Genomic DNA, 26,626 nt, shown 5'->3' with positions numbered 1-26,626 from the left:
ACCCAGCAAGCATCTCCAGTCCATATGGCACAGAGGCTGCACAACAAAAGACGATGCGGCTGCAAGCGCACGGTGGCTTGACCAGCGCGCTCCAGGGGGAGGGGATGAAATTGGATGGGGTGGGGTGGGGTGAGAAGGGGGTTATTATAAACCAGTGAAAACACGTCTACTCTGGGAAAGCTGGAGCTTGGATGTTTTAGAATTAAGAAAATCCTTGACGCATGCAAAATCAATACAAGTCTCCAAAACTGTCAAGGAATAAAAACATGAATCCTGATGTGTTCAATTCGGAGCGTCTTTCAAATTCTCCCTCCGCACACCCAAATTCAAACACGAAAAAGTGCTTACCTTCTTACTAAGTGCGTCTGGGTGAACCCAGAGTCCTGACCTCGGCACTGAATGCTTTCAAACACGTCAGCCACATCGCACCAACTGGCTTTGCCACAACAACCCCACTATCACCCGCTGCGTGGTGCCACTACATCTATCCACTGTGCAAAAAAAAAAAAAAGTTTAGTCGGCCGTCTTCTGCAAACACATTCGAGATTCCTGCCAACGAAGCCAGTGGAGGAGCCAATTTAGAGCGCGTCAAAAAGTCCTAATTTGCAGCGAGCAGCAAATCCAGAGAAGAGCAAAGATTCCCATTTGCAATTTCCACTTCTGGGGAAAAAAAAGCAACTAAAATATCCTGCGTATGGTTTAACAGCGTCCGTGGTCCGAGAGACGATTCACGCAAAGCCTCCGTTCGTGGAAGCGCACCGCAGCCACTGGAGCGTCTCTGCTTAACAGCCCTTTAATCGGCAACCAAACTCAAGCTAAATAAAACGGCGCGGTTACTTCCTGTTTGCACCTTCACAATAAAAATGTCAACTATAACTTATATTGTGAACATTTTCATTGATATTTTTTTTACAGAAAAAATGTTGCCTTTTAAATTTTCTTTGATACTACTTTTAGAATTACATTTTAATTTTGAGCATCAGGGTTCCAATTTCGGATCCAGTCTTTCTTATGAAGAATTGCAATTTCTCCTCATGCATGTCTTGGTTTTCTCCCACATTCCAAAAACATGCTTGTTAAGTGAATTCCCTAAATTGGCCATAATTATTAATGTGAATGATTGTCTTTTTTATTTGTGCCCTGCAAATGGCTGGTGACCAGCTCTCACCCCAAATCAATTGGGATAGGCTTCAGGTCACCTGCGACCCTATTGAGGACGAATGCAATAGGAAATAGCTCTATGGAAGGAGGATTTTTTTCTTTATGACGTTTTAGGCAATAGTAGCACATTTCCTGCAATAGTCTGGACGTTCTATAGTTAACTTGACACACATCCGCCCATTATACACGCTCGCGCACACGCACATTTTACTTTCCCTCCTGGCTAGTATCCCGGTGTGATGTCAGCAAGTCCATGTCCCAAACACTGGTGAAATTAGCGGCGTAAGCTCTGAAAAAATTTGCATGCGAATCCAACTATTTTCCTGCATCAAGAGGCCCAAGGCAAAAGGAAAGAGTTTGAGTTGTAAGGGTAACCACAGGGTGCTTGACCTGCATGGGGGAATGAGGAGGCGAGTTTCTGTAAACAAAACAGCTGTTTAACATAAGAAACAGATTTTAGCTGGAAAAAGGACAAAAGGCTTACCCACCAATGAAAATACAAATGTCAAGCCAAAATTAGGGCTGGATGGTTTAGAAATGTATTTACATTAGCATGTTCGGTGTATCCTCACTAGATTTGCAAAATATGAATTAAGCAGCGAAATCCACCCAAGATTTCGGCTCTGGAATCCTCTCTTCTATACGGCTGGCAACACTCAACTATCCTCTTACCCTCACCTCATAATTGTGGCCCCTTTAAAAATACTACAACTTCAATTACAGTTTAGGCAAACCTCCAAGCCTTTCCATAGGCCCAAGGAGCTCAAAGCACCAGTGTCGTTTGCGTGAAGCAACCACAGAGCTTGCGGTCAGTCATTTTGCCAATGAGTAATTCCATTTTCCCAAATAAACATTTAAAATTTTACAAAAAGAAAGACTAGAACAGTCTTGAGGGACTACAGATAGTATTGGCTGCAAAAGAACTCCTGGCATGTTTGAAGAGCCTCCTCTGCTTGGTCATTTTAGACAGCGTGCCAAACGGGGTTACTCCCTTCTGAAGCAAGCAAAATCATAATCGGCTCTATCAAAGTGCAAGATGTTCAACATCATAAATATGCTTGAACATAAGAATGTAAGAAAGCTGTGTCTTATCCAACTGACATTACTCAAGTAAAAAAAAAGCAGCCATATATATATACAATCTGAAAATCGCTTCTGATAAATCAGTAACTTTATCTTGATTTGAGACGACACCACCATTTCAACATTGGCTCCCTGACTTGAATATATTTTTGAAACACAAGTCTTTGCTTTCATGTGGCAAATGCTGATGGCTATCACCCGAGAATCAACATACAAGGCAGCTGGGGCTAACCCCAACAGCTGATAGCCAAGACATGTTGAGAGGGAGGAACGTCCTGTCCTCAGCTTTTCTTGCAATGCCAAGAAAGATTTCTCATGGAAAGTATTTTAGTATTTACATTTCTCCAAATCTCATCCAGGTCTGGTTGCAATTTTGTTCTATCTGCTTCAGGGTAGTAGAAGCAGCCAAGACGTTTATGGCAACATAATGTTGTGCCACCAAGCAAACTGGGTCACATTCGAAAGCGACCTGAACTGTCCAAAATAATTAAGGGCGGAGGAAGAATAGAAGTCCTAATAGTTAAATGATTCTCAGCTGAAGTGATTCCATTTCTCCACCAAACACAGAACCGTAACGCTGGGAAAATGACCTTTCTGGGGGTTGGATGGCGTGGTTTTAGAAAAAAAAAACAGCTTAACTCTCCCGTTGCCATAACTTATTAGTACTATGGTCCAACTTCTCTACACAGAAAGCAGATTTATTGAAGCAGCCGACCGCCCTCTCAATTTAAGCTTCTTTCGAACCATGTTCGAAGCAGATAAGTGACCATTATTCAACCCATGTTGAGCATTAACTGGATTAATTCCGCACGGCTAGAGGGATGAAATTATATTCATCAAAAGAGAGGGAAGTAACGAGGAAATGAGGAGAGCAATTGGAAGAAGTTAATGGAGTTGGCTAAAATACAAACCGGAGTCTTGCGACGGTGCCGAGGCCTGCACAAGTCATTAAGTCACGGTGGGAAAATTTGAGGAAAAGGACATGTGAGAGAAAGAAAGAAGTAATCTGGACGGTTAGTTTCCAGCATTAGGAGCCAGTGCAAGGAGGTGACCTTGTGGCATGTTGACTCAAGGGGACTTGATCCATTTCGAGCCCTCAAGGCTCACTCACATGAAGGAAAAAAAACAGCCACGGAGCTTCCATCTCGGTACATCCATCGAAACATCTACCTCCAATGCAGACAGCTCCCTCCTGGGCGTCAAAGCTCAATTTCAAACGTGCTGTGCCCAACCACTGCTTCTGCCTTGTCACTGAATTTTTCAGAGTTCTACAGTTCCCTTGGAACCCCCCAAAAAACAACAGGAGGTCACATTCTGTTTAGAAAAGGAAAATGGTTGGAACAATAAGTGGAAAAAGTTATCTAAAATAAAATAAATTAAAAAACATGAGAAGAGACTTTTCTCCATCAGCATCATAAATGAATTACAACTCCCACACTTGTCCACCTTTTTATCTGACTCATTCCACTCAGTCAGCCTTCCTTGACATTTCTTACCTTCCCGTTGTGATCATGATGTGGTGTGGGTGGCAAATCTCTGAGTCACAAGTTCTTTTCTTGCTTTTATATAAAATATAAGAACCATATAAAAAAAAGAAAAGAAAAATAACTGTTGAAGGGGTAACATTTTGAAGTCCAAGTGAATTTACACATACTAGTACATATTGACGAAGACATGTCAATAGCCCGATAGATTTAAAGATTTGTCATTAGCTTTTGATTTGACGACTGAACAAGTAAAAAGATATCAGCAGAACTTCCCAACATGCTTGGATTCAGTGAAATATTTTTCTTCTTTCCTTATTGTGTGATTACGTTCCAAATTGAATGTCATGAAACCACATGGCGTAGATTGGTATTGTTTAAGGCAATAACGCAATCCCCGCTCGAGGCTATGATGGGTACCGTACAGAAACCTCCGTAAGGATTCAAAAACATCTGGAAACATTGTCTTGAGCAAAATCTCAAGAAAATTAATTAGTAGTCACGTGACAATTTTATATATTTGGAAAGTGCAAATTGTCCACATTCACTCGAACACCCCCTTTTCTCTTTAGACTGTTTGAGAATGAGTAGTTGTTCACCACGTCATTTACCAATGCCCTAGCCCCAACCTCGGTTGTCATGGTAACAAAAGCCGGGGCCCAAAGTAACTGACCGTGTCGCGGTTTATTCGCCTTACTTCAGTACAGGCATTGTGTGTTCGGTTCTGGTGTTCTCAGTCTCTGTTGTTTGTCTTCGTGGGTGCCAAAGTCAGTTGGGCTCGGTTCCTGTTTATTTTTTTAGTTTTTATTAAATTTAACAAATGGGAACCATTCTTTTTAATACATGAAGGAGTTTAGTTTCTTGTTTTGACTGTAAATAAATTCAGTGATTAAATAAACTAATAGAGCTTACTTTCGACCGGCAGTCAGTCACATCACTCCATGCCATCATGCAACAGTCAGGTTAAAGCTTTGCCTTCCGATCCCTAACCTGCACAGACCCTGTGAAGACCCCTGGCGGTGAGGGCTGGACTGGCTCTAGCGAGAAAATTGCTTGTTTCCAGTCACGCTGTTTGGATAAACAGCATTAGCAGACAGAGATTAGCACCATAACTGATTCGATTGAATTGCTTCAGGATGGATGACTCATCCAGTACTTGTCAGACAGTGATAAACGGAAAAATGAAGTGTCAGGTGGGTGCTAAGTGTCAAAATGATTCCATGTTGAACAAAATGGACTCCAACATTTTGTCTAACAGTAACTGACTCTTTGAATGTGAGCCTTCTTATGGAAGTGCAATCCATCTCCAACAACGTTACAGTCGCTTCTCAAAAGTTGCCTTTTTAAGGCATGGCCCATTAGGAGGCACTGAAAGAGAGCAAGACGGGAGAAAGTAAATCACCTAAGCCCATTGCTGTTTACAGACCCGGCTGGCTGGCTTGCTTGGACTGCTGTTTATTTGAACTGTGAACCTCCGTGTGCGGTGTGTGTGAAAGGAAAAGTGTGTCCAAAACAGAGAAAGAGAGAGTGTGTGTATAGCAGAGCAGAGAGAGAGAGAGAGCAAGCGAGCAAGAGTCTACACAAAACCCAGTGTCTGGGCCTCCAGTTTCTTTTGCACAGCGAATTCATTTGCCCTGCGGGCTCCCGGCGCTCCTCCGGTTCTCCGAACCACAAACGGTCCTCTGTGTGGGCCAGTCAAGGCTGCACAACTCAAAAACAGCCTCCTCACACCCGCCGTGGCTCTCCAGACACAATAACGTCCTTCTGCTGACCCTCACATGACATCACACCCTTATTCATCCAAACAATAAGGTTGAACTGGAATCGGCAAATCCAAACGGAGACATGTGCAAGAATGCATGCGACTGAATCCGTGTCAATGATTACAAAACCAAACCAACGCTGAGGTGAGGACACATACTGAGGAGATAAACACACTCGTATGCGAATCCTAATCTACTGTTCATGCACAGAGCGGGTATGTGGGGAATTTTTTTTTCCTTATTTATAGCGAGCTTGTTAGTGAGAAATGGATCATGTGACCACAGTGGTGCTTTCAGGTGGAGTTGAAGGATATTCAATAAATGCTCAAAAGGCTTTCATGGCTCAAGTTCGATGTTTTTCATTCACCGGGGCGATTTAAACTTTCAACAGCCACAAGGCTGAATCCAGTATGAAAAAGAAAGAAACAGCATTAACCTAGTTTGAGTTGATGGAAAGATACCATGTTGACGACACATGCCAGCTCAAAAATGTCCAGTATTTTTAAATGACAAGGCATTTTTTCTGTCACTGACTTTTAAGACTCAGCACCGATTATTATTTTAGCGAAGCTTCGCCTTTCTAGCTGAACTCTGTGTATGTTTTGCGGCTAGCGGCTGCACTTAACTACAGACTTTTGAGTCGGATAGAAACACCCAGAAACAGTGCAAACAAACAATGATGCAAGTGTGCACATATGCCAAGAGCTCAGATGGACACAGTCGTGCAAAGTTAAAACGATGCCAGTGTCTTTTTCAAAGACTTCTGTTCTCGGAAAACCCGTCAGCTACGGGTAACGTAACACAGAGTGACGCACTAATCTGTAAAAATGCACTCCTGATACCCGCCATGTCTAATCTCATCATATGCACCGCAGCCCTAGTATGTGTGGTGCTTGTTCTGGTGAGCAAAGTAAACTCTCCACAGGACGGCCTATGTGCTCGTGTGTTTTCATCACGAGACGTAAGGTTGATGGGAGAGTGACGGTCAGACTGCTATTGCCTCTATTCAACCCACCAGGGAGAGCGAGAGGGGGGAGACGCCCTATAAACTGTTCATAAAAGTCACAAAGAACTGGCAAGGTAAGGAAAGATAAAAAGGGTGTGTGAAAATCAGGCCTTTTGAGACAAAACATGATATGCAAACAATGAGGAAGAAAAAAAAAAAAAAGGGTGAAACATCAAGTGAAGTCTTCCAAACCACATTTGAATAATCTTTCAAATTTATTTTATGCATATATGCATTTTAAGATTGTCTTACAATACATTTTTATACTATGTGGATAATATGTTTAATAATAAATGAACATTTTTGCCCAATAGTCATGTTAACTGAAAACTAGCTTGCAACAACAGCACATTTATATGAAGGCATCAAAGCTACATCTTTTACATACGTACACATTGATTCTTTATTGATTTGTCTTACTTTGCATTTAGCAGATGTGATACTTTGCCCCTACCTGCCAATCTGAATCCCCCAAAGACCAAGTATGCGACCCTGAGTTCAGTGAGATTTAACATCAAGAGGCTCTATTGATTTCACATGAAAATCAATTGATCCTGATAGAGAGAGACTCAACTTAAACAATATTTGATCAATGCCAATCGGCAAGGCTCAGAAAACCAAGCCCCAAGCAAACAAATGACAAAATTAAGTTAATGTCTAAAATTTCCCTGGGGATATATGAATAAATTGATATACAGTATTTAAAAACATTTTCTGATGACACTGCACACACATTTCAGGGTGTAGACAGTACAGGCCGCAACATTTGAATCCTTCCACATCTGGGATGCATTTTAGCAGCCATGTGCAATGTATTACATTTTTTTTTTGTCGAAGGAGTCAAACTCAAGTCTGTAATCTGTTGATGGGAGTTGATACAGACTATCCATTTTCTGGTCTGTTGTTGCGTCAGTGTCATAAATTTGAAGAGGAGCAGACAAAGACCAAACTGACATGTGATTCAATTTATGTGCTGCAGATAGATCGGAATAAATAAATAAATAAATAAATAAATAAATAAATAAATAAATAAATAAATAAATAAATAAATAAATAAATAATATTTATTTATTTTTTTAAATAAAAAAAAAAAAAATAAATAAATAAAGTGAGAACCTAATGGTTTATACATTAACAAGTAATCCAACAAGGTCATTGCAGCTCTCATGAGTAGCATGCATTATGCTGCTTAAATCCTCAGCGGTAATTGACTTTTTTAGAGCAGAGGGGTGAAATTCGTCACTCTCTTGATCGTCAGGGTGAGTAAACTTTAGAGATCCTGTGTCGACTGAGGACTGATCACCATCTAGCGGAATCCTGCTTAACTTGATAACAATGTAAAGTAAATTGAATAAAAATGTTCACTCTCATTACATATTGTTTTGTCCTTATAACACCATTCAGTAGCACATATAATGAGTAGCATGACTCCAAAGCTGGCAGCATCAAACACTGAGCCATGACTAGGGTTATAAATCCTAAAAGGCAAACACAAAGTATAACGGGAATTTATGAAATAGCACTAAAAGAAGCCCTCCCAAAGGGCAGTAGCAGTCTGCTCGTGACTCATAACGATGCCAAATGGCTTTCTGTGCAGAGCGCTAACCATGCGGGCAGTGGTGGTGAGGCTACTGGCCAAACAGCCACTTGTTAGATCTGTGGGATTCGACCGCCACATGTCTGCCTGGACTCACACGCAGCTCCACCTTGGTCTACACTTCCGCTAAACCTCAGAGATTTTGTGAAATGACCAGCAGGGCGTATGTAGTCATCCCCGCCCCCTCCCATTCAACAAAAAGAAAAAATAATAATGGGTTGGTCATTTGAAAGTTTTGTGCCAGTATGTCATATTATAAAATAATATTTTCAACTTGACTTTTTGTTTTTTCCTCAAAATTTCCACCGACCTAATGAGTTGCAGCAGCCCTTTAGGTAACACAGGCTAGTAAAAGTTTTGTGTCTGGAGAAGGACGAACTATGTATGAGTGTGTGTGTGTGTGTTAACGTGCCTCCAGGGATTCTGAACTGTATTACATTCAATTAATGAATTGCCTGAATCTGTTTCCTATCATGACATATGCATGCTTGTGGGTGGGGGTCGTCCGCCGCATGTAGCGTTGCGCAGGGCTGCGGTTTACTGCCATGACATCAGATGGAGCACTATTTTAAGGAGAGGCCCAAACAATCTCCCAGGATGCACTTGAGCACACAGAGACAACCGCGCAGTAAACACACAGACGGCATCCAGGAAGTCAAGTCTGTGTGAATGGGATATTGTGTGTGAGTGCATAAAGATAGAGAAAGTCAGCAACAATTTGGAGGTCATTGTCCAGCTTCAAAGGACGTGCCGCCGCCGCCACCCCACCCCCATCACACGCCACGCACCCACACAAAGTTTTACGATAGAGATACCAACAGGCACCAGCCTGGATGGAATGATGGATGGAGGGCCAGAAGGGGGCTGGGCAAAGAAAGTGCTCGAGAGGAGAAAGCCAAACTTTCTCTCTAGCTAACATTGACCCAGTGCAAACAGAGGAGCCTTTCTGACTTGGAGGTGGCGGCGCTTTGGGGGTTGGCACTAGTGACCACTTTTACACCTAAATGTCACCAGCATTGGTGTTAGTGGATATGTTGGAGGTTCCGCTACAAAAATAACAGATAAAAGTGAGAAAGGTGGAAGGACAAGCAGAATGGAGGGAACGTATGAAGACATAATATTTCCCATTTGATTTAAAAGGCCGGACAGTGGGCGGAAAAAGATAAGCGCCATGGCCAGCGACTGGAATTACAGAATCTAATCTAAATACTGTGGGAACATTCAGTGGTAGTGTGAAAATTTGGGACTTTCCACACAGGGAGTCACAAGTATTTACATGTACATATAAATGCAGAACTTGATCCCAAGTTTATAAAAAATTGAGGCCTTCGACAGACACGGTCAGAAGAAATAATGATTTAACAATGTCTATTAATGTGCTGCAGTTTCAGCAACATGGGCATTAATTATAAAGTGATTTATTTTTAAGTATTTAATCATTATGTGGAGGTAAACCTAATGTGGCCGGTAAATGTTTATTTACATGCTAAATTCCAGCAAACCTTCAGCATCTGCAGCATTATTTAATTTTTTATGTCCTTTCATTTGTTAGTTTTTCTTCCCACCAATGAAAACACACAGTACAGAGCAACTTCAACATGATGACCTGTGTGTGTGTGTGTGTGTTTGAGAGACGGCTCTATTTGCCCCGTCTCAACAAGGTCTGCGCTAAGCATTTATGAGCCAATTATGGTCTGAGCAGGACTGCAGAGCTGGTGATAAGCCCTGTCTTAGGCCCACTCATTAATGTTACATGCTCTGCTGGGGTTACACACGCTTACACGCACACACAGAGACACACACGCACACAGAGTCAAGTCTGTCCTCCAAAACAACAGCAACAGCACTACTCATAATTAGGAAGCCTTCCAGACCGATATCGCTGATTTATGAGACGGGGAATTCTAATTAGCTGAAAAAAACAAACAGAAAAAAAGAAAGCGCTGCATTGTGTGACCTTGCTGAAACTCACGTGAATGACTAAAAATAATTATCTGACAGATTTCCATCATGGCTGGTAGATTTGACAGCTATCTTGGCTCTACAGAAATCATCCGAACTACTATCAGAGTGTAAATGATGAATTTTTTTTTTCTAAAACTCTAGAAGAGGCTGATACATGGCAGGGAAAAGCAGTGTTTGTAAAAATAGAGATGTCAGAGAGCAGTACGTAGGCTGCAGTGCCGGAAAGACAACTTGTTTGGAACTAAACCAACCCCTGCAAGACGTGTGAAGCCAAAGTACACACTACACAATACCTCCACTGAAACCAACGCACAGTGCAACCGTGTTTGTAGGCCCAAAACTGAGATGCTTCAACCCAAATGCTGTTGCCGGGTCATGTGAGCACAACCAAGACAAAATAACTTTTATATCACTCGGGAATTGTTTCAGTCTTTCTATCAAGCGGTAGTAGTATTAGCCTTTAGCCTAAAGTCGTTTGTCTGAAATAAAATGCAAAGTTGGCTACGTTTGCTTTTACGCATTCAGCTCCATCAGCAGGTGCCAAGAATCGTTACACGTGAACATTAAGTGCACAGCGGGTGAAATGCAACATACTTCAAAATAAGACATGTACTTGAAAAAAAAAAAAACATTTGGCTCCTGTGCAAACACACACAAGCAGGACTGTCAGCGATTCGCTTCGGTGTTTGTCGGAGACTTTTCAGCTGTTTACATATTTACAAAGCTTAGTTTTCCTTGAGCTATGCATAGCCTAACCTCTTCCCAGAAGACTTGAAGCCATTCAGCAATGGCTGTGCACACGAGAAGAACTTTTTGTGCTTCATTTATTCACAGTATGAACAATCCTTCAGTTCTGTACAAACTAGCTCACAATTGTGTATTTATGTATGAATAGAAGGCATGACAAAGCTATGATTACTAAATCATAGCTGGGACTTAAATGAGATCTCACAGAGTCGTGTGATGAAAACAAACTTCTTGCGTGATGCTTGCCGATGTCAATGGGGAGAAAAAAAAATCTGAGCTATCATCTCCCAAATTTTCCTCAAATATAAGGCTACAAATAATCTTATGCTGCATGATAATGACAGTAGAATATTATTGTCACGGGCAAAGTTGAATTGAGTGAAATTATAGACAAGGGCAGATTTGACACATCCACGCCAATTATAAGGCCAATTTGGGACCTAATTAGGAGGTGACGTTTTTAGACATAACCTCCAACAGCCGGCACGCCTTGCAGTAGGTGACAGTTACTTAAACAGTTGTGGCCTTTAATTCCTACCTGGCCATGTGTCCCCACACAAATCTAGTCATGAATGACACAGCATCCGGTGGAATGGTTTGGCTACACTACACATGGGTAGTCAAATCCGGTCATTGGCGTGCACAAGGCCACAATCTCAGACATTTTCTCAGAAGTTTTTGCTTTCAAACAAAGTGGAATCGCATTTGAAATGTGAGAGTTTGTCAATATCAAGACAAATGACTTCAAAAAATCCACATGGCATGTTTTACATTGTGGAAAGCCACATTTTAAACCTTTTTTTTTTTTTCCAAGCTGTTGAATGTCAGTGCTCTCGATCGTCTATGTAAGACACAAGAAGCCTCAAATTGTTTGTGATTTTACACAGATGTTGGTGCATCACTAACAATAGTGCTTGGATTTTTCACAAGAGTTGCGGTTTGGCCTCATCAGCCTTGGCGAAAGACTCGACCGGCCAGATGTCTGCACTTTAAAAGACTGAGTCACAAGTTGCTTGGGAGATTGCTGGCTGGCAGGTCACTCAAAAACAAACAGTAAATAAAAAACAAAAATCACAAATGTCTTGGTGAGTTTCTCAATCATGTTGACCCCACTAAAAGTTAAGCACTGAGCTTATGGACGTGCTTTCTGACTGCATGCTCGCAACACATCAGCCCCCATTTGCAGCGAACAATTGTCTTCTATCCAAACTGAAGACGTATTGTTCCAAAGTGTCAAGCTGACACTCGACTCAGCTGGTGACAGCGGCGAAAAGCACGCGACGGCACGACATGTTTACTGCAGTCGAAAAATCTATCGTCTGACATAACTATTGCCACATGACTAGTTTGTGTGGCGAACCACATTGTCTCGCCTGTCTCACACACAAGTAGAGATTAAACTCCAAATCACACTTTTTTTTCATCTATGCAATGTGCTTAGGTGACAGGGGTGTTAAACTCATTGTTATCGCGGGCCGCATCATAGTTATCGTTTCCTTCGGAGAGCCATTATGACTGTCAGCGTCTTCTATATACAGAATAGGCTACACAACAAACTGATGAATAACTAGTTTTGGAATCAGAGATGAGTGAAAACTGTTCAAATATTTATAAAATAAAGGATGAATGGTAATAAAAACTGGAGAAAAGACTATTTGTAATCTTAGTATTGACACATGATGTTGATGCACAATTTGTCTTTGTGGGTTAGATAAAATGATAAAACTTCAGAGATGAAAACAATAAAACCTAAGTTTGGTGGTTGAGAAGCCACCCTCACTCTACTTGAATAACCAAACCCAAAAAGAATAACCAAATGAGACCCATACAAAAAAGGACAGAAACCCACAAAACTAAAATACCACCCCTTCTTTTCACTTCATAATTACCCACAATCAGGACTCTAATGAGTTGTGTGGGAAATGCAACTTCCGCCACTTACAATGGACCCAAAAATAGTCGCGTGGCACATGCGTCAGATTTGCATAAAACAAAGCCCCCCACCCCAAAAAAAAACATTTTCCACAGAGGCGTCTGATCAAACATGATGGAAAACATGGGAGGTGGGGAAGCAAATCAAATGAGCTTTTCCACTAATGCTACGGCTCAGCTGCACACTCGTTTCCTGATTAACCCTCACCGGAGAGCTAAGGCCGCTCCACCTCACATGAATCTCCAATCCATCTCCTCGTGCGTAATGAATGCTCGGGCATTCGGCCGCACTCAGTCAAATGAACGCAACGTCAAACGATGGTGAAAGCAGATAGGTGAAAGCAACATCTGGAGCTTTTCTTTCATCATTGACAAACCGTCGTGGGAGAGAAAAGCTAAATGTAAGCCTGAACATATTTTTGTGAGCGTTATCGAGAACTGAAATGGTTCAGGGGTGATGCTTTTGAATATGCAGCCCAGGCCACGGCTAATTTCCTCCCTGGGGGAAACGCTCAACCAGACGAGAGGATAGCGAGGCTTGTAGCACTTTGTCAAGACACCTGCGCTCTAAATAGCTTTTTAAAAAGTCAAGGTTGTTTGGCAAAGTGCCACTTTTACAAAATTCCAATATGTTTTTTTAATCTCTGTACTTCGGCTGGGAAAGGAAATGGGCGGGATAAATTGCGGTTGGCAAAGAAGGAGAAGGAGACTCTTGTCTGTCTTATCTGACAAAATATTCGTCGTAAACAAAATGTCGTAGCAAAAAGCATGACCTTCACAGATTATTTCTCTTCCGCATTTTGCCAATCTCTCAACCATTGCTGCAATCCAGCATGGTCTATTTTTCCCTCTCTGACCTTTTTGCTTTCTCCCGATTCAATGGCTTCCATCCTCTTATTCCCAGACCACTCCATATCTGTCTTCCTGCCTCTCCATCTTCTCTGCTCACACTCCTCACTAATCACTCCCATCGCTCTCTTGTGAAGAGGGGGGGAAGTAAGCTCTCATGTTTGACGGACAGGCCCTGAGTGCAGACGTCTCCCGCGGCCACTCATGGCCAAGATAGGCAACATCTGAGTGGCAACCTACTTTTACAAGAGGCACTTTTCGCTGCGGGTAGTCTCTGGAGCTCTATCTTGGTGTTACATAGAATGCAGATGTGTGAGGACCTCAACACCAAGTCCCACCTTACAAATGTATTTGCTATATCGTTCACTATTTTCCTTAAAAACATATTCAAGATAATAATAAAAAAAAAAAAGTTTTGAGGTTTAGATGACATGGACCAGTCTGGCCTTTTTTAGTGATGAAACATCTTTTGGGTTAAGATCAATAGTAACCAATGCAGGTCAAAGTTTATATCCAACTGTGATCCAGCTTTTTTTGGCGTTGCCGGTCGACTGCAGGCAGGATCTTTGGCAGCAGGAATTAATACAGTGGTTGAGTGGATGAGAAGGCCACTCACCAAATCAATTGCCACACTCACAGCCTGAGGAGCAACTAAAGATCCACTTGCATTCATCATCAATCCCTCCCTCGGCTTTTTTCTCCCCCTCTCGGCCTGACATCAAACACTTTCGACTTGAGGGGGAGCTCAGCAGAATTTAGTCTCTTTTCCCTGGAGGGAGATGCAAGAGTGGGAGGTTTGTCCCGAGGCCTGCGAGGAAGTACTAATCGGATGACATGGCAGTTTTTCCAACAACTGTCGACAAAACCTTTTGTCGAGTAATTCGACGTGATTTGATTTTCCAGCGCTCGTAAAAGCACTCTTTGGATCCAAGTAACACATTGAGGCTGTGTAAATCAGTCAGTGCAGAGGCCATTCATTGCAGCCGCCGTGGGTGAGCTTGCAGGCAGTCCAGGTGGGAGGCACCGGCGCAGGCACAGGAACAAGATGGACATGCTGTGGACTAAACCCACCACCCGGCCCAGCCCGTTCCTCAATAATCTTTTACCAGCTTCTCACACAAGGGTGCCATCAACAAAGCTGGCAACATGTCTGTGTGGAATGCACTATAGCAATTTAAAGACAGGCCGTCGTCAACAAAGACTGCTGAGCCAGCGCTGGATCTCGCACATGTAAACTGCTCCTAAACTTAGTACATCTGACATGACTTGTGCCACAATGGAGCTCACCTATAGTTGCTTTCACATTGAGATAAAAGTTGACATATGCAAGCATGGGTTGATCCACGCGGTAGCTAGCTATGATTGCAACATGCCAACCTAAAGAATAGTTTGGATGGCGCCTAATATAATGAGGTTCAAAATAATAAAAAAATGTGTGCTGTCAGTCTCCTTTCACTCTTATCCTTACTTGGAAGACTTTTATGCAATTACAATTCTGTTTCTCCTTCATTCCGTTTTTCATCCCTGAAACAACTCACACCGAAAAATGTCCATTTGCAGCCTACCAAAGCAGCAGAGCGCTAACCAATGCACACGATTACCAAGTTGTCACTTCTCTGTAATTTACTGAGAAAATAACAAATATCCGAGACACCGTTTGTTGGCAGAATAAAAAAAAAAAAAACATTCCTTATGAGTCTACAGCATATTTTGAAGACATATGGACATAGTCCTAATGAAAAGCAATCAATCACCAAAGCAATTATCTATCCAAGGTGAAGGTGCCAAAATGCTCCTTTTATACCTCCCAGGGGATAAATCTTGGCCCCCAGCCAACGACAACTCCTCACCAATCATGATCTTCGGCAGCCAGCGAGCACAAATCAGTAGTGAAATGAAAAGGATGAAAATGTTCAAAAAAAGTTACTCACCACTTTTTGCTTCCCCCCCTGACTGTGCGAGGAATGAGGAGGACAAGAGAGGGCAGAGAGCGCAGGAGCGCTGCGGCAGCCTCAAGCAAACACTTTCAACGGCTTTCCCTAATTGAAAAAGTCTGTTTCCATGTCTCCAAACAGTGAGAATAAGAGAGCAGAGGGAAAAGAAACCATTGCCATGAGTTGAGGTGAAGAGGAGAGGAGCACGTCAGGACCCAAAAGACGTGACAAGAGTTTTGTAACAGATGAATGCGACCACCAAGTTGGTTGCCGAGAGGGCAAACAGCCCACAACGTGGACCCCTCCCACAGCCGGCCGAGTGGAGTCAGCACTTTTGCAGTCAAGCCCGTAGGCCTTTCATGCATTGAGCTCATTAAAAAAAAAGTCTTGGCTAGTTTTTTTGCATGCAGAGTATCCAAAACGTTATTTACAGTCAGCAAGATTTCCACAAATCTTAATACTTGTTTTAGTGCAAACACAAAGTGTGATAAAGGCAAGCTTAAATTTGCTTTATTTTGCAGGACTAGCTGTGTTACAGAAATGGCATCTGTCATGTAAATAATTGTAATTTTTTATTTCAATTTAATTTATGTAATTTTTGTATTTTTATTTCAATTGTCAGGTGTAAGCAAACATCAGCTACAAAAATTATTAAAACCTACATCTTGAGGCAATACTAACATGTTAGCTGTAAACTTTGGTTTTCCCAAAACGCAAGTGTATGACTAACACGGTTCTGACTTGATCCATAATCACAGTGTGCGCGTGTGTGTGTGTGCAACAGCAACAGATCTTCAACGTTGCGGACAAGACAACAGAAAAAGCGGTTGCGGTTGCAGAGGGAGATTTAACCATAATTACCTAATGTGATTTTTTTTTCAAATTTAGAAGGACCACATGAATGCCTATAGTTTTTTATTTTATTTTTGCAAAACATGCAGTGACGTGACTCATGCAGTGTTGTGTGTTTTCCGCACTGCAAATTTTATCTCGAAGCCATTGTTGCTCGAGTCAAAGTATGTAACTGTTGAAGTAAATCTGAGCTGACGGAAAATCAAGGACGCTACTCGCCCAGTATTCCCTGCATAGCAGTCAATCAGTCTTTTTTTTTTTTTCTAGCCTTCCAAGCCGCAGGGTCAGCGGTCGATGGAAACATCTGCTAGAGCGCTCCAAAAAACTCAAGCAGATAACTTAAATCAGTTACATTCGACCTTGTGACGAGTCTCCGGCTGTTGAATCTGAGAAGAGGAAAAAAAATGCGGTCCAAAATAGCCGACTCCACTTAGAGCTGAGAAGTGGAGCGAGAGATAAAGTACCGCACGTTAGGTACAAGGTTGAGTTTTCTGGCGCCGTTCACGAGAGTGGTGTGGGCCGATTGCGATCACATCCTCTGTGGGCTTTTCACCCTGAGACCACCACATTCACAAGCATTTGGCAGTCTTGAAAGATTTGCAGAGGCCAAGAGGGACTGCAACCCATTTAGGAAGACTCAATCCAAGCCTGACCACTGAGGCACGTATCTTAAATTCAATCTCAGTTTTTAATAATAACTTCTTTCAATTTACAGTCTGACTTCAAATAAAATCATCCAGCTGTACCGGGGACAATCGGACCCAATGGTCGAGCAGAAAATATAACAAATGGGTATCGCTTTTCTAGCGACTATTTTAATGTTCTCATAAATCAGACCATTTGTCAGTGTTGAAAAGCAGACACGTGTGAAGAGGACCTTAGGTGCATCCACGGGAGAACCAAAATTGCCCACTTGTTCCTTCAGCCACATGCAGAGAGAATGTATTCGACATCGTGTTGCAGTAAGAAAAGAGACGTTATCAATCAAGCTTACAGGCTGAGAGGAGCTAAGGGGACATAGCCGAAATCCCGCATAAACACAAGAAAGCTATTTGAAAAAGGATGTCCTTAAGTCGTGAATCGTTTCGATTGGATTTTGCTTCCCAACCTGAGTTGTCTGTACAGGTTGTTCACTCCTCATCTCACAGTTTTGGACGGTTAGTTGGCTCTGCTTATCAATCCTGGCTGCCTTTCCCTCTCGCTGCCTGTGCAAAGTGTGATGAGAGGAGCGGTCAGGCCGACTACCACGAGTTAAGCTTCAGCCAAGAATGATATAGAGTCTATATTTTTTCTCTATATTATAGACAAAGAAAAACAGAAGCAAAGACAGGCAGGTTGAAATGCGGTGGAGGGGGCTCGGATGAGATGAAGCGGTTTGTAACCGCTAATCTTCTCTTTTGCCTGGCAGTGATTCTTTCCTCAAAAAGATTTTTTTAGGCAAAGCATTCCTTTGCGAATGACAAAATTGCGGCATCTCGATCCAGCTCACCGACGTTCTGCCATCGGAAGTGATTAGCATAATTTTTGCAGCTGTTTCGGATCGCTTTGTGTTTCAAGCAGGCAGACGGAGAGGAATTGAAATGTGGGGAAAACCAAAAGGAAACGGAGAAGTCTTAAAAAGAAGACAACCAGAGAGAGAGAGAATATTTGAGTCCAAATGTCAGACCAAGCATGCAAACATATCACTGACAATAAAAACATCTGTAAAATTTAAATATTTCAAGACCATTCCAGAAAACTGGTGTAAAATCTAAAATTGTTCTCCCTTTATGTCCCACTGTCTGGATTTACAGACAGTCATCTGCAGCTGCTTTTCACGTGGGGGCATTAAACACATCCCCAAAAGAGACAGAGCAAGGCTATCTTGCGTTCTGACACATACATGCACATCTTGACCTGAGTGGGCCCTGCCTTGTTTAGATTATCTATGTGTGGGGTCACAGTGTGTGTGTGTGTGTGTGTGTGTGTGTGTTAGTCATGCACACGTATTCACCACATTCTAAAACAGAGCGTCCGAGTGATGTAAGCATCCCTTCGTCTGACTGTTATTCATTAACTCACCACACAGTCCTAAACAATTTTTTTTCATTTTTGTACAAACTTTAAAGGATTGCATGTCTGCCATCTGTGTAGTGTGCTCACCTGTGTCTGGGTTTGGTTCCCTAAAATTATGTCTGACCAAAGCCACACGGTTGAAGCCAAAACAGGACAAATTTCAAACGAGTCCTTTCTCCTTACTTAGATCTCGGATGAATCAGGGAAATGATGGAACCCTTTGTGAGTGAACAGTTCCAAGTGCAGAATTCCAAATAAAGCATTCACACAACACATGCCCGAGTCTCTCGTCTCAGTCAATAACCATCTCCTCACTCTGTAGTTTGTCATGCATCCAAACAAATCATAAATTAAGAACAAAGTGGAAGAGAAGAAAAACATAAATAAAAAATCAGGACAATGTATAATGGAGGCCCTCTCTTGGTAAAATATAACATTGGTGGAGTGTTTCCAAACAGGCGCGTGGCCCCCAGATTTTAGAACAGCTGAGATTGAGACACACAAATATACACGCGCGTTCTTCAACAATCTGCTCTGCATGCTACACTGGCACAATCAATCAGAAGCTATTGCATCTATTGACAGTTCCCAGAAGAGCCTCCGTCTGTTTGATGAGGTTTTGTCCTACGCTCTCTCCACAAGCCCCTCCTTTTTGGTTTTGGTTTGTTTGCTTTTTATTCCATCTTTGCTGGCCATTGGGAGAACATCGTTTTTCTTTTCTTTTCATGCTTTTATCCTGGGCTAGTCTATGTCATTACCATCCTCTCTGACAAGCTGTGTCCCTTTTTAAACCGTTGCTAACTTGTGAATCAGGAATACTGAAAGTCACACACACAGACAGACAGGCACGCACGCACGCACACTCGCACGTGCAAAAATCCATTTCGAGCAATCCTTTGATTCAAACGCAATCAGACAACACAAAGTGATTCGTTCCTTTGAGGGTGCAGGTGAGTTAAGATTGGGGACACGAGGACTCATGAATATTTCATCTAGATTCTGGAATGATACACTTTCTGCTCCATGAATAATGGAGGTGGTGTTTAGGGATGAACACTGGGGGCAGGGAGGACTCAGGCTGTGGAAAGGAAATGAAAAATCAGATGGCACCAAAACATACACAGGCAATCTGCACACATATGATCAGCGGCCACACTAAAAGTTGATTTTAGAGATTTTTTTTTCTTTAATTGAACAAAAATAGATGACTATTTGGAACCAATTGCTTTGATTATATTCCACAGCAATTGCCACGTGCGCTTAAAAGATGAGTCAACTGTCATGTGCGAGTCCAATCAATGGAAAAGTGATTCAAGTCACACTAATTCTTACTGCATGAGAACATTTGATGCAGCAATAAAATATGATTGCTACTAACACCAACTTGTGGGTGGATACTTCAGTATGAAAACCGCAGTTATTTATGATGAACTCAAAAGAGTTTGTGAGTTCTTTGTAACCAAGTCATCAAAATCAATAGACAACTAAAATGGGGGAGCCAACTTAATGAAAGGATGAAATGGTGTGAACAAATTTTTAAAAACTCTATTATTCCAGACTTAACTTGTCTCATTAGTGATGTTTGAGTGACCTTTGGACTTAATTTGAAACATTACCATACAAAACACTGTTAAAGAGGGTCCGTTGCTTCAGGGTGGAAATCATTTTCTTAGGTGTCAAATTCAGGGGGCGGGGGTGAAAATGTCTTCAGGACCTTCTAAGTGGGCTATAAGAGCAAGAAGAGTCAAGTTGGTCTGTCAGTCGGATAGAAACAAGCCAATAAGAATTTTAATAAGGTTGATTCTGGCTTTACGCTTTCCATCCATTCCTCAATGTGTATTTTTTTTTCACATTTAAGTGGCACATATAGATCTTTTTTTTTTTTTTCCTACCCAGCCTTTCAAAAAAAACCAAATGCACAAAGAAAACAAAGCAAATGTCTTATCGTGTATCACAAGGGATGTCCACAATCCAATTCCAGGGAAGCAGATGTCATATATCAGCCTCTCTCCGAGGAAGCCCCACTACGAGGCAGGATGGGAGGGAGAAGGGAGGAACAAAGGAGTCATCAGGGACCTTTAGAAAGGCAGCTCAAAGTCACACTCCATGAAATTTTATATTAGCAAACACTCAATCAAAAATAAAAATCATTATTACCTGCATTGTCTAAACTAACACTTGACCCCCCACCCCCCCACCCCCAATCTCGCCTTATCTCCTCCTGATGTCTCATCATGCTCTCAGAAAATAAAAAATCACTTGTGGTGAATAGACTCATGTTTCCACTGAGAGCCAACACCACCAGCTTTTTGCTCTCAGTCTAAAATGTCTCGTAAAGCCCGTCAGAGAGGCTCATTATGATTTGTTGGTGCTGAGCGCCAGTCATTACTCACAACGGAAGCTAAACGGACTGCATTTAGAATGTCATTTCTCTGGTCTTCAAACCATTTAAAGTGCTTCAGAACACTTCGACATGCACATTTACGGAGTAATGCCGATGGTAGGGACAGATTTAAGGAGCATGGATGACAGAAGAAGTACTTTTGTGTCAAGAAAAAAGCACTTTAACAAAAGCTCAACGTACTTTGCTGGAAGTCTTGCAAAACTGCAACGACAGCAAACGACCACACACCTTAAAAAGATACTAAGAGTAGAGAAAATGGTTGTCAGCAAACTATTACTATTAAAAGAATGACAAACAGAAAAGAGAAAAGTATAGAGAGGAGTATGAGAGCACGTCTGTCAAATTATGACAGTGATTATAATCGTCCCCATTGTTTCTCCCCCACCCGCCCCCGATTTCAGTCCCCCGTTGTTTCCTTCCATCCATTCTTTTATCCTCCCCTCTGTCGCTCTCTTCATCCTCCCCTGCCTGTCTGTCTGTCTGTGCTGGTGTCTTTTCTGTGTCCAGGCTTACTCTTCATGGTTCAAGGCTTCTGGCTTCCTTAGTGAGTCCCTTGTGGCGCCATGAAGCAAGATAGGGAGTGGAGGTATAACCAAAAAAAAAAATCTCATTAAAAAGGATCATTGGCTTTCAACTATACCGAATTCATCATAGCCAAGCTTTGGCACAGAAATGGGAAAAATGGACATACAATGAAATGCTCATTCAGAATACTGTTATGGTTGGTAGCTGACAATTTAGACAAAAAAGTAGAAAAAATAGATCTAAAGTCATTTTGAAAGCAGTTCTAAATACTTGATTTTAATATGGTGGAAAAACTTTCACTCTGTTTATTCTCCGCCTTTTCTAACTCGTTCACCCCAACTCAGTCTCAGTTGTTATAATTATTCACATTGCAAGAAACAAGCCTTTGATCATCCAAATTTTTGCAGTCCGACTATAATAAGTTTAGATTCACATCCTTTTTTTTTTTGCCATCTTGCATGTTGTTATTGTAGAAGAAAGTGCATCTTCAAAAGTCTTCCACCAGAGCCTCGCTGCCCTAAATTGTAAAGTAAAAACATCCACCCGACTTGAATTGCTAATTTCTACCTGGCAGAGGTTGCCCTCATTCCAAAATCTTTATCTTTTTGCATTAAAAACTCATTAGCAGAAATTCAAAATACTTCAAAGTGTTGCCGCACAAAAAAAAAAGCAATCGTTCCTTCAGGTGCTACGATGGGTCAACATTTTTATACCCGAAAGCTCAGCAGCCACCTGGAAAGGCGGCAAATATTCTCACACGTTGACACTCGACATGGATTTCCCTCCCGCCTTCTCCGTTCTTATGGAACTGGATGGAAACAGCCCTCCAGGGTTTACTCCTCTAAAAACATCTACCTCTGCATCTTCTCAAAGTCCAAAAGTGATGAAGTTTACTCTCCTCCCTTGCGTCTCCCAGTCAGGACTCATTTCCTCAATATCAAAGTCGGAGCGCTAAGCACTGTTCAGGTTGGACGGAGCATCAAACTTCTCAGGTGGTTTCATCCAAGATGATGCTCTAATAAAGCGAACCCAGTGTGTGGCTTTGGCAAGGAGAGCGCAAACGTCTCAGCAGACGTTGACATGTTTCCCCACTTAAAACATTTTTCCTACTGTAACCAGGAAACCATAAAGCGCTCCGAGTTCCAAACAGGCCTGACAGCAGATGAATCCTTTGCGACTCATTACATCCAATCGTGCAGATAAATGCTAGTTGACGAAGACAGCCAAGCAGGACCTTGCGTTTAAAACGACACTCCATCAAGCGGAGCCAGAGAGCAGTTTTTATTGGAAGGCTTGACAAACAAGAGATGGAAGAAAGACTTGGCGAGTTGACGGTGTGAGTTGAGCGAGAAACAAAACATAATGAATGTATCCCTGGCTGTGTGTGTGTGTGGGGGGGGGGGGGGGGGGGGGGGGGTGCTTGAAGCATATGGAGAATACATCAGATAAGGCACAAATCACTGAGGAGTGTTGAGTTGGACTGGCCTTGGATGCTTTTCCTGCTTTGGGTGGAGTTCAAGTGGAAGGCACTATTACATACATCTTGCATACAAGATCTGTCTTCAACTTGTGAGGTAAATATATATTCATAAAAGCCACACTGAATTCAACAACAGTCAATCTCCAAACACCCACTAATCACTCACAACAACGCATTTGAAGGCAAAACTAAGTATTCATCCAAGTAAAGCTTAAAAACAACCCAGAGTATGTATTTCACAATGAAATGAAGTTAAATGAGTCCCTCATGCGGCAGAACGATGATTGAGGACAGTTTAGAAACATGCTGGAGTGACTGAATAGCATCGTTAAAAGAAGGCAGCACCATCGATTAGTGGTTGGCACATCTGGCTCACAGTCCAAATGTCGGTTAGAATCTCAGCCCAGGTTTTCCCGTCTACATGTTGCACACGTGGGAGTTTTACCCCCCCCCCCCCTGCATTCCCAAAACATGCATGTTAAGCCAGCTGCACACAGCGCGATGCGAGCCAATGCCAGTGAAATATTGGGTTTCTTTGTTCCTTCTTTCCTTCGGTAAGATTTCATGATTTACTACCAAGTTTCAATAACACAACAAATGCTCACTGAGCAAGTGGACTCCCAAACTATCCAAACTCGCCTCTCGACTGAAATAAATCCCACATGTGCTCTTCTGACATGAGTATGACCTTATTAACCCTAAACAAGCGCCATACTGGACCTTGCTAATGACCCCACCACCGCCCCCACCTTTGCTTGTCTGGTCCACGCGGGCTGACTATCATGATATGGACACACAAACAAACACTGCAAATGATTGGGCACACACACACACACAAACAAGCCATGGAGTCAGGCAGGGTGTGTGACAATTAGGAGGAGGTCAAACAACAGATGGCAGCCAGAGGATTAGTGCAGGAGTCAACTTTGAGTTAAGCACCCCGTCTTCACTCAATCACATGCTGCTAATAAAAAAGAAAAAAGTTAGGCTTTATTCATAGTTCTGATTCAGATTTCTGAAATTTCAAATAAGATCAAGTAGTCACAATTCATGAACTGAAGGGTCTGAAGGTAAAACGCCGACGTACACAAAACGACGATCCGCATTTATTTGTTTGTAGAGCATTAGCGCGTTGCTGCCACACGCCATTAAAATCTCAACTCCGGTGGGAAATTTACCAAAGCTAGCGATGACATGCAACTGTGACATGGAGCAGACAGTGAAAATAAACATAGTCATCAGTATAAAAGCCCGAGTGATCAATGACTGCAAACGCTCACGGTCGGCCTCCGAGACAGATGAAATCAATCAAGCAAGATTTGATAATGGCTTGAATTGAGAGCTAAATTCTCTAAACGGAGCTGATTTGACAGAACGTTCCATTAAATCATATTGTGCAATCATGTCAAGCTCTGACAATACAAGCAAGTGTTTGTGTGTGTGTGGTGGAGGTGGGGTCACTTAACTCTCTTGTGCTCACGCTTCAATAGCTTTACCAAATCCAGCAAAGAGCCTTCTGTGGATCCTTGCAAGCTGCCAGAAAGGTTTGAGAAGTCATAAGCAATATCATTCTGTCCTTTCTGGAAAACAATTTCCAGCTCAGCCATTTCAAGGGGATTAGATGTTGACATCATGAGGTTATTGTAATAAAACAAACTTGGCCTCCTCTTCATCTTGAAGTTACTTTCTCTGCTCCAGCTTACAAGTAAACTTGCAATTGGCATCTGTGTGTCCGTTATTGTGTCTTGTAATAATTATTACAAAGGCACTATGACCCAGTGACTCATGGAGATCAATATTTCCCGCAAGCTCGGTAATTAAAGGTCACGATGCAGAGAACAAGAAGGTCAAAGTGTCACGTTCAAGTAGCCTCAAGACACAACGTCCGTCATATGCGCTCGTGCGGCATATCAATTGACTCTTCACCGCAACTTGTATTGTCGTCTTTATTGAGCAACAGACTGAAGATGAACTGAAGCACGCTTTACGTTTCGGGTGTCAAGCCGTTAAATATTTTAGCTTTCGAGTCTGCTGGGGCCATCTTCACCAGGCACGGGTAAAACACGCGTGGCAACACACACAAACACACAAACATATGGTTTTGCGTGGGCACCTGCTTCTAATGAGCTAAACAATGAATCTTTTGCATCTAACACCTGTTCCCATGCTCTCACCTCATGCACACACACACATGCACACACACACACACACACACTAGAGCACATGCACCACCTGTGTGAACCTCCTACACAAACCACATCAACAATGGCCCCCTATTTACATCACAAGCCATTCCGTCTCATTTGACAATCACAGAGACAAGAGAAGCAACTTGATTGGCTGAACACCATTTAAGGGTCCAAGCGGCCCATCACTTCCCTTACCGACAGCAGATGCGGATTAAGCGTGGTCTTAAAAGTCATCAGAGAAGATGAAAAGGACCTTGAAACACTTTTAGAAGACAACCAGATGGGGGGGCTTCAAAATACGCAAGCTTGAAAGCAGGCAAGGCGAAATCTCCGTTCCCACATGACAGGAGATAAGACTTTCCGTACGCCGCTCGGTTATCCACTCAGTCTCCCTCCTGTTTCATCAACGCGGCTGCAGGCAAACAATTTACATTTCACTCCGAGTGCCGGCACAGCACTCATTATATATCATTTAGTGTCTGCTCGGCTGGGACGTTAAAATGGAGCCATAATGAGGAAGAAGGGGTTTGGTTTGAGCAGATGAATAAATAAAGTCCTTGATAAATGAAAGGGCACGCTGGGAATAATTTCAGCAGAATGCAATGAGAAACAAATTACACCCCGAGCCCTTTTGTAAATATTGCAGTCTTTGATCTTCACACCAAATAAGTGATTCTCTCTCTTGGGGGAATGATGAGTAAATGTGGTTATCCTGGGTATAAAAAAAAAAAATCTGCAACAAAGGGCATAGTAATTATGATAGAATATTGAGATGCACGTTGGAGATGATTACAAATGTCTCCTGGTCATCACTAGCCAAATGAATCATGATTCTGGTATATAAAAGGTTTCTTGCAGACTATATGAGAGCCAACACGTCAGCTGTCTTCCATCTCCAAAACAGTTTTGATGGCGCCCGCTTCTAATCCAAATGCATGAGCACCTGTTAGAGATGACCTTGAAATAAAAATGCTAGAGATGTGCGACAAAGTGACTGGAATTAATGCAGGAGCTTCCAGAGGGCATTAGAGAGCTTTACACAGCTGTCCGATACAATAAAGCTCAAGTGTGTGAAGGAAAATATGCTTAGCTGAGTAGAAACTCATTTTTATAGCCAAAGCAGCTGAAACGCAATGCACATCGAAGCGTTTCTTTTAATAGACATTAAAAAAAATGGATGGCAAACACATACTTAGGTTTCAGATTTTGGCATAGGTTTCCCCATCACATCCAAATTCCTTTTCTACAGTTTGGATTTAGCAGCATTTGAACTTTAGGCTAGAATATCTTAGCCAACTTTGCCTCCTGCTGGTCACTTAAAGCAGAAACCTGAGCTCCATTTCTATTCTGCTCCACCAGGTTAGTGTGACATTTTTGATGATACAACATTATGAGTGAAGGATTAAGTCATCATTATTTCAAATTATTTTCTGTACTATTTATTCTCTCAGGTGAGGTCACGCCTAAAGCAGCTGGCTACATGTTTTTGGAAGGTAACGTCGCTAACCAAGCCCAACCTAACCTGAGCGGCAGATGTGCTGCTGTATAGTAACGTAATGTTGCAATCTAGTAGTTTGATGATTAACAATTTGGAAAACGA

At 42.2% G+C, this 26,626-nt stretch overlaps 1 protein-coding gene across 4 annotated transcripts in view; it reads right to left on the bottom strand.

The window, feature by feature from the left end:
* Positions 1-26,626, bottom strand: part of prickle2b (prickle homolog 2b) — a 43,633-nt gene that overhangs the window by 12,929 nt on the left and 4,078 nt on the right. Inside the window, exon 1 of one of the 4 annotated variants that reach the window (XM_061291335.1) lies at positions 15,519-15,879. The exons of 1 other annotated variant lie outside the window; for it this stretch is intronic. Coding sequence is in view for 1 of the 3 variants with exons in the window: in XM_061291332.1 (XP_061147316.1) it covers positions 3-13 (11 nt within the window). In the remaining 2 variants the exon portion in view is untranslated. Of the gene's footprint in view, positions 1-2; positions 85-348; positions 815-15,518; positions 15,880-26,626 lie in introns of those variants that run through there. 2 more of the 4 variants (XM_061291334.1, XM_061291332.1) reach the window with 2 other exon arrangements.

The sequence above is a fragment of the Syngnathus typhle genome, linkage group LG11 (assembly GCF_033458585.1).
Source record: "Syngnathus typhle isolate RoL2023-S1 ecotype Sweden linkage group LG11, RoL_Styp_1.0, whole genome shotgun sequence".
NCBI classification, from domain to species: domain Eukaryota; kingdom Metazoa; phylum Chordata; class Actinopteri; order Syngnathiformes; family Syngnathidae; genus Syngnathus; species Syngnathus typhle.
The sequence above is the reverse complement of the archived record's forward strand: the minus strand, read 5'-3'. Positions and strand labels throughout refer to the sequence as shown.